Below are 9,436 nucleotides of genomic sequence, written 5' to 3'. Positions count from 1 at the left end.
CTAGAGGGGAAAAAACCCACATCTTTTTTACTTAATACATAAAGAGTTAACTTAGTAACATTTTTATGCATCATGGGAGTTTAAAAGTAATCAAATAGTTATTCACGTTTCTAAAGCTATTTTCAGAAAAAACAAATTGTAGACTCTTGGACAGGAGATCTTTTAAATATACCTTTTACTGTTTTCCAAAATTATTCCAACTTAAAAACTAACTTATCTCTTGCTTACCTGCAGCTATGGCATTCTTCAAATGTGTGATCACAGATGTAGTAACATGTCTTGCCAACAAATGCATTTCATTTGGACCCAGTTCATGATCAACAAAGGCAATTGTGTCAGTTTCCTCCAAAGTCTCCACTGTCATTTTGGAGTTTTTATTTTTCCATTTGTGTAATAAAGAAAAATCCTCTTGGCAGGCTTCAAGACCTTCACTTTTTTCTTCATTTATACAGGTCATTCTTTTACACCACATTCTGAGCAAATTTTTCTCATTCTTTTCTCCTTCACTTACCACAGACAAAGGATTTTGCCTTGGCATAAAAAATGGTTTCATGGTCTCCAGGCTTTCGTCTGATTGTGGCTGATGGGAAAAGCCATAGCAGGACAGTATTGTGTTAACAATATTATCTGCAGCTAAGCATATTTTGAGTGGGGAAGCATTTGTCTTAATTTCATTTGGCTCAATTGGTTTGGTGGTCTCATAATGAAATACTCTTGGATTTTCACCTTTTCCCATTTCTATGAATGACATGACTTGTCTTAGTGATTCTTCTGTGGAATCATTTGCTTTCTTAAACAATTTTTGTAACATACTGCCTTCAGGAAGAGAATTGTTACCTTTTGTGGCTTCCTCAAAAAGTCCAAAGTTTGGTTTCCTTTGACTCTGGTCTTGTGCTTTGTTTCCAGAACATGATGGCACAGCTTTTGAATTGGGTCTTCCCATTGGCTCTGAGCTTGTAATATTGTTTTCGACACAGGAAGTGATGTGTGAGGGTGAATTGGATGTGATCCCATACTTTTCTTTTGTATCATCCTCTGAATTAAACGTCAAGCCAGATACACTCCTTTGTGAAGTATTACTTCTCACACTAGTGTTTCTCATCTTTGATGTAGGCATTTTCACATGAGATGCAAATTCAACCTGGTTAACAATGTAAACATTCTCAGTTCTTTTGAAATAATTTTTGTTTGGAAGCTTTGCGATCAAAGACTCACTGAAATGAGTACATTGATCTATCAGTCTACCAATGATCTCACTTGCAGCAATATTCTCTTTCAGTATGCTAACTGGATATGGTTCCATTTGGCTTATTTCTTTGTCTAGCTTATTCTTGATAATGCTAAGCATGTCACTGACAGTAGTGACAGAATATGAAAGTAATTCTGAATGGAATGAATGAACCTGTAGGAGTGTGCTCTGTATGTTTTCCTTGGATATACTAGTACTTGACTTGGGTTCATCACCAAACTTTCTAAATGGTTGTAACTTTGGCAACATTTTTTTGCTTAATTGTCTCTGTTGCACTTGAAAGAGATTGTCTATAGGCATTTTCACTATTTCAGAAAACTCATATTTAGAGATATGCTTAAACTTCAAGTCCACAAATGACTCTAACATGTTTAAGACTCTTTGTACGATCTCCTGCACGATTTGGTTGCTAGGACTCGTGGACACTTTTGTCTTCATATTACAGGTCTGCACACCACTGAGGATGTGCTTGCTTGGAACACCATGCTTACTTTTAGCAGCAACATATTCTTTCCTATTTGTTAGCATTCCCTTACCGTCTTGAATAGGCATCTGAGACAAGAAGCACAGCTGCAATTTTTCAAATAGCATTTCAACAATTTCTCGTCCAAACATATTGATTTGTGCTTTCGTATCCTCAGCTCTGGTAGATCCATCTTTAAAGTGATCATAGAATCTGTTTCCACAATCTTCAAGTGGTGGTAAATTTAAAAGTGAAAGCGAATACTCCAAATCCTTCACTTTTATTGAAATTTCAGTCAAAATGCTTTCAGCTACGGTTAAAAGTTTAGACTTTTCATTTTCTGTATCACTTGTTTCTGCTTGCCATTTGTCAAACATTTTTTTAAATATACCTTCTTTAGGAAAAATCTGTTCTAGCTGTGAGGAAACATTCTCTAAGTAAAAACATGCCTGCTGCTCAGTAGGGGAACCTGCACCCAGATTTTGCTTTGACACATGAAAATCACCCAGATTTGAGACATTAATTGGAGAAGCTGAATTGTGGTTGTTTGTAGCATACAATTCTTGCAACACCGCATTAACAATTTTACTTGCTTCCAGAATTTGATCCGATGGCAAAGCTTTTGTATTTAACATGGCTCTATTTTGTGCCACTGTTTCAAGTTCTTTCACAGTTATTTCTAAAATATCAGTTATTATGTTCTTGGCGTAAATTCTTAATTCTGAAGCTGGCAGTTTTGTTTTCAGTAGGGTTTTGGCATCCTCTTTTGGTGGAGTTTGTGGCAGCCCAATGGCAGTTTTGGATCGATTCTCTCTTGAAATCTTCTCTCCAGTACCGAATTTGTTCTTGCTTTTGGACTTAGTACCACTAATGCCTAGATGTGGTTTTGTTTTAAATTTAGAGAGAGAGGTAATTTTTGATCTTGCTTTTAAACTTGTTTTACATCCTGGCCTAGGGCTATTCTTAGGGCTAAGTTTAGAATTATGTAGTCTAAGAAGGTACATGTCATCATAACTACCTTCAGGGGGAAATCTCTCTTCTAGATGAAGGGAAACAAAATTTAACAATTTATCAAGAACCATTTGAACTAAATATCTTCCAATTTGCAGTGGTGAATAAGGCAAAAAAGTGTTTTCTAACACAAGGGCATTTAAATTGTCAGCATTATGATGCATTTGTGGTACCCCAAGTCTAAAGGGATTACTTCGTTTTCTTGCTGGCTTATTTTCTCTAAAGCATGATGGTTTTACTGATGAGGTATCATTGTTGTCATACATTTCTACCTCTCTTCTGCTTTTAGTTTTTTTGCATAATGATGTCACAACCACAGAGTGCATTTCTCCCAAAATGTTTTCAAGTATATCATTTGATATGTTGTTAATATGAGACTGAAAGAATTTCTTCCGTGCTATAGCTGATGTTTTACTCTTAGATTTAGACACAATGTAGGGAATCTCATTAAATGGGAGCAAGTGGCCTATGATTTCCATTATATTTTGATTCAGCTTCTTCAAAACCTCTTCTACTGCACTGAATATTTTGTTTTTTTCTCTTGGTTTTGATCCTCCTTTTTTCATAAATATTTCTTCCAAAACAACTCTCTGGCTTTCCTTTTCCATTGTTGTCTGGTTTTCTTCTAAAGGGTCATTTGTAAACTGTGATAATGTGGTAGTTTTTTCCCTCTCTTTGTATCCTGGCAAAACTTCATTTGATATGGTTAACTGTGAACAGCTAGAATTCTCTGGGGAGGATGAAAAAAAATCCTTTTCTGATCCTTTATTGTGCAAAATATTTAAGATACTATTAACAATTTCACTCACAGTATTTTTTTGAAATAAAATGTTATTTGAACATGTGTGTACACTTTGTATTTCTAAGTCTAAATCATTTTTAATAAGCTTCAAAATAGCACTGGCAATGAAATCAGCATAGTCCTTAAGACTAGTTTGTGATAAATGGACTGTAGTTCCAAGATTTTCTCTGCAACTGGCAAAAATGGGTTTTGCAAGCTCTTGGCTAGGACCTGTTTTGGTTGTTGATAATTTTAGGACATTCACATCAGATTCAACTTGGCCTGACTCATGAAAAATGCTGTCATCTTGTTTACCATTTTCAAATTCTGGGCTAATAAATACATTTTCTTTATTAGACTTAAAGGTTGGAGTCATTAATGAATTTATTCTTTCTGTGGCAAAAGACTGTAATCGATTGAAAATAGTTTTAGTAATGAAGTTGGCGTTTTCCTCGCATGGGTCAGGTGCAGGTTCCCTGGTATCTTCATTTCTCTTCACAGGCATCTGATAAACAGCAGCATAAGCTAAATTCATATTTTTTGAATGTGAAAAATGCCCTGGTTGTTCCTCAGTACTTTGTGTTATAAAAAGAGGCTGTTGGCACTGAGATTTTGGAAACATATCATAGAAGTCCAATCTTGAGGAAGCAGGATCATTGGCCTTTATGGCAAGCATAACCAAAGAAGTAAGGTTATGAAGCACAATATCCACTATATCTTTGGACACCAAAATGACATCTGTTTTAGGAACTGATACTTTCGGGATAATATTTGTACCCATAACAACTGGTTGTAAATTTGCTTCTGAGTGTTTGCTAGGTATATTATATTGCAGAGTGGGTGTGGCAAATGAGAGATTATTCTGATACATAATATTTTCATAAATATTACATAAGATCCCTTCAATGGTATCTTGAATTTGAAACTCGAGTATTTTTCGATATTCTGTCTTATTGACTAGCCTTTCAATAATACCATCTTGCTGTTCTGAATAATTGTCTTTGTCACAACTGTTTTTGTCACACTTGCTTTTGCTTGACACAATATCGAGCACTGTGCTAACAACCTGACTTGCAATATTCTCGGAAACCACAATGTTATTTGTCAGGGACGGACTCTCTTGTTCTTTATCTAACTCATGCTTGATGCCTTGTAAAATTTTCCTAGCCACTTCTTTTGCATAAATATTTAATTTGGACAAAGACAGTTGGCACCACGAGTCCATCTTTCCTGGGTTGCTATAATCCACTGAACAACAGGGAAGTTGCTTATCAGAATATGAGTCTTTGCCTGACAATGCTTTGCTTAATGTTGCCCCTTCCTGCTGTACTGGCAAAGTCACTGGAACTCTGAAGCTGACTTGGGGATGAAAGAGAGATTCTACTTTGGAAGCAGCAAAAGTTTCTAAATTTTCTAATATTGCCTGCACAATATCTTCAACTACATTTATTTTTGTCTGTTTGTCAACATTCCAGCTCGACTGAATGTCACATGGATTTCTATTTAAGACACTTAGAGGTTGGTTTCCTGGATAGGTATGCTCACGATAAGAAACATTGGTGGAAAAGATGATTGTTTCACATCTGTTTCCACTTTCATGTTTTTCTGTCGTGGCAGCTGAATACAGTTTGTGAAATACAGTCCTAACAACATCATTCACCACCTTAGTTACATCTGTGTCAGACACTAAAGGGCCCATCAAAGGATCCATAAATTGAGCAGACGTTTGAGTAGTTGACACAGGGACATTATAAGGCATACTACTAAAATGAGAGTGTGAGAGAGAAACAACATTTAATTGATTGATTAATGCACTTTGAAAAATTTCATTCAAAATATTTCTTATAATGGGAACAATTGGAGATTTGTGTGGTTCTTTGAGTTTTACTTCAATTTTGTTCAAGGTTCTTTCTAGAACCCACTGGTCAGTAGAAAGGGTTCTAGTTTCTTCTGTGGGTGATGTTCTATCTCCAATGAATTCTTTATTTTGTGTGTCATCATCTAGAAATGACCCTGTTTCAGCTCCTCCAGGAAGAAAATTCCCATAAATTGGTCGATATCGATAATTTTCAATGTCTCTGTGCTCAGATTCAGGTTCAGTAAACATATCTGAAGATACTACATCCAAAATTAAATCAACTATATTTGTAAGCATTTTTGTCTCCTGTGGCGAGTTCTTTGTATTTTTCTTACAATCTGATGGGTTAATATTTAATTCTGTTTGAATGGCTTTCAAAATAGCACTTGATGCCTTCTTTGCATGAGTGTATAAAGTAGATTGCAATGATTTATCATGTGAATCTGTGGGAGAATTTTTGCTTTCACATTCCCAATCCATTTTATTCTCTGTTTTATTTTCATCATTAAGAACACCAATATTTTCTACATTTCCATTGGCAAATCCTTCCAGTTTAGCAAAAACCATGTTAAGAATATCTGATGCAATGGTTTTCAGTTTATTTGGGCACATTTCTTTTGAGTTCTCTGTTTTGGGAGACACTGGGAGATCATTTTTTGCTTTATTTTTCGTAATCTCTTTATTACCCATCATCATTTTGGAAATTATATTAGAGATGATGTTGATGCATTTGGCCATTTCCTCCATAGTTGAAGCAAATGATAGGTTGTCAATGTCAAGTGACTCTGCGCCAGTTTTCAATCCAGAATTTACAATGCTGGTATCTATGTTAATATCACATAATTTTGCAAGGACATATTCCAGAATTGCATTGGAAATTAGTTGAACATTAGATAGTGTTGGAGGATCTTTACGTAAGTTCTCTGTGTTTTGCTGACTACAAGATGGCTGAGAATCAGGGTGGGAACCTGTGAGTTTGCTTAACATTTCATGCAGTGTTTCTCCAATTCGATCTAATACCTGCAACTTGGAACTATCTTTCAAATCCTTTCCATTAACGATACTGTGGTGAATACAAGGTATAGCCAAATATTGTCGAAAAGAATTTTTATCCTGTTTACTTGACAAAATGTTTTGTTTATTAGCATTTTCAGACCCGCAGAACATTGTAGAAACTGCCTTATCTGTAGAGGTGGAAGTATTTGTTTGATCTTCATTTGCACTTGATATCAGTTCATAAATACACGTCAGTAATGGACTTTCCATAACATCACTGAAGCCGGTGACATGGGAGTCTACTGCTTCATTGAAATCGGCAAACCACCCTTTGCTTGTATGACACTTGGTCTGGTCTGTCTCCCTAGGATTTGGGTTTATCTTGGTGAATTCTAGTTCGTTCTGTATAGCATCTAAAACAATGTTGACTATTTTCATTGTGTAAGTACTAAGTTGAGAATGTAATGATTTCCCTACCAGTGAAGACTTTTTACCTGTCTGTAATTTTGGACAAACAAATAACTTCAGACTTTTAAAAATTGTATTAATGATCTTATCAGTAATATCATTTACATACTTAGGTTCACATTCTCGAGATCTTAATGGGGAAGTCTTTTCAAGCTCTATATTGAGTGAAGATAAATATTTCATTTTCTTTTCACTGTCAAACCATACTTTGAATGGCATTTTACTTGATTTTTCTTTGGTTGTTTGGGAAGTATCAGGATGATCTAGACAACTTTGATGAACTGATGAAATGGTGTTTTTAATGGCGTTAGGAATGCATTTCGAGGCCTTATAAAGTATATTTATCACAGAATCAGTTATTTCATGTGCAAATGCACAAATTTCTGACTCAGAAAACATCTCTTCTATCCATTCTTGATCTGATAATCCTTTAGATTTTTCTGAGATGAAAGCAGAGGTCTCTTGACCAATTTTTCTTCCTGAATGATGAGATGAAACAAAAGACATATCATTGAGCATTTCTGTTAAAATGTGTTTAATTATGTTTTCTGAAGCCTTTTGGATTTGATGTTTTTGATCTTGGCTGAAAATTGAAGCATCATTGGTCAAGCAATGTTTTGTCTTCATGATGTCTTCACTACTAAGAGATAACTTCAACTTTAATCCACAGTCATGAGATCCAACTTTGCTTTGAGAAGTAGGTTTTGTTGGTACTTTATTGCTCCTTTTAGATTCAAAACAAGTGTCTCTCCTTGTAGGCCAATGAATAGGAATCTGCTCTTGTGGTTTTATTTTTTCATCACTGAGGGATGAATCAAGCACACTTCTCACAAGGTTATCTATTTCCTCATCATCATCTTCAGAATAGAGAACCATGCCTGGGACATTAATAGGGGGAAATGGTCTTCTAGTTCTAAGACAATTAAATGTGCCAGTGCTAGTGAGTCTATACTTTTCTTCAGCATCAGGAAGATTTCTTACTCGAGGTTGTCTATGTTTTTTAACACCTGCTTTTGCTGGCCCCTGGTGAAGTTGAGTTAAGACATCATCCAGTAGCTGAAGAAGTACTATTGTTTCTTCAGATGCAATTAGTCTCTCATTATTAAGTTCAGTTTGTACACAGCCTAGTATAGTGCTTATTGCTTCTTCTACATAACCAACTAGATAGGACTGTGAAAAAATATTTGATATTAAGTTTTGTAATTCTTCTTTCACAATTAGATCAGCAGCATCAGATTCTGGACCAGATTTCTTTTGTACAGTTTTTTGATGAAATTTATCAAAAATTGGCTCTGTCTTAATTTGTTGCTGGAAATGTTTAGTTGTGTCTTCAAGAGGAAGTTCACTTTTCTTATAAGACGTAAGAGTCATCAACTTATCTAAAATGGCGTGTACCATATCATCTGCAATATCACACATTGGCTCCAAGGTAGACGTCAGTGTATCTTCTGAAGGTTTTGTATCTAAGGATGAGAAATAGTCAGCACTACCAGAGAAACTTGTTTTAATATCAACTGTCAAATCTTCTTGTGAAAACATCTGCACACATTGTTTCTCAACAGCGGACTCCAGTCTCTGCAGTATATTTTCCACAATCTCTGAAGCTACTGAGCATATGTCAACATTTGAGAACAAGTCTTCTCTCTCTGTATCACATTGGTCAACAAAAACTTCAGCAGTCACAGAAGAAAGAGAAGGAATGGCCTGGGTTAAGTCAGATATTATTTCTTGAAAAATACTTTCTAAAATAAGTTCTGTTTCTCCCTTCAAGTGACATTTAAAGTTTACAAAAACATTCTTTAAATTTTTTATCTGATCCATGGCCTTTGGTTTTTTGTCATATAGGAATGGAATCTCTAAACTATCTGTTTCTGTGGTAACATCTTTCGATTTTTTGGTGCTTGTTTCTAATGATGTTAACAGGTAACTATCAGATTTACTGCTTCCTATCTTAGGGAATGGATATTCCAAGCTGGTTTTGTGGTAATTGACTTGTGAAGATGGAGATTGTCCCCTCACTTGATATTTTGTGCCGGTAACTGTTTTTGCCACATGTGCAGAAGGAGGTTTCAAAGGTGTGGGTGGTTTCTTCACTGTCCTGTCACTGGCAAATACACATGGATCTGCTTGAAATGCTTTAGGTATGTAGCTTCTGTATGTGAAGCCCTCACTGCATGTACTACAGAAACTTGAACTATCTGAAGAAAGGTCTGAGTCATCAGACACTGGATGAGTATTACTCTGCACTCTTTCTTCATATTTTGTGATGGCTGGATATAATATACTGGTTACTGTAGCTACAACCCACGTCATTATATTTTGAATTATGCTATTTAGTTCTTCAGAAGTTACCTAAAAAGAGATAATCAGATAAAAATTAAGTCATATAAGTATTTATTCCATATTTGGGAAATATGGGGTTAGCGTTCAATTTTTTATATTAAACAATTATATAATAATTTATAATATAAGTAGAATACCAGCATGATTTATAAGAAAATGAAAGAAGGAATCTGTTCAGAATCTGTTCAGACTGTTTTAAGCTGGTTTATTTTATACTAGAGAAAAAATATTTTGAGCATAAAATTTCATTTTATGTAGAAGAAACTA

At 35.1% G+C, this 9,436-nt stretch overlaps 1 protein-coding gene across 2 annotated transcripts in view; it reads right to left on the bottom strand.

The window, feature by feature from the left end:
- The window catches only part of LOC102909794 (fibrous sheath-interacting protein 2-like), an 82,088-nt gene that overhangs the window by 33,719 nt on the left and 38,933 nt on the right, over nucleotides 1–9,436 (bottom strand). For both annotated transcript variants that reach the window (XM_076569852.1, XM_076569853.1), the window contains exon 16: nucleotides 229–9,178. In XM_076569852.1, coding sequence (XP_076425967.1) covers nucleotides 229–9,178 — 8,950 coding nt within the window. The remainder of the gene's footprint in view (nucleotides 1–228; nucleotides 9,179–9,436) is intronic.

Source organism: Peromyscus maniculatus, chromosome 4 (genome assembly GCF_049852395.1).
Source record: "Peromyscus maniculatus bairdii isolate BWxNUB_F1_BW_parent chromosome 4, HU_Pman_BW_mat_3.1, whole genome shotgun sequence".
NCBI lineage: Eukaryota > Metazoa > Chordata > Mammalia > Rodentia > Cricetidae > Peromyscus > Peromyscus maniculatus.
The sequence above is the reverse complement of the archived record's forward strand: the minus strand, read 5'-3'. Positions and strand labels throughout refer to the sequence as shown.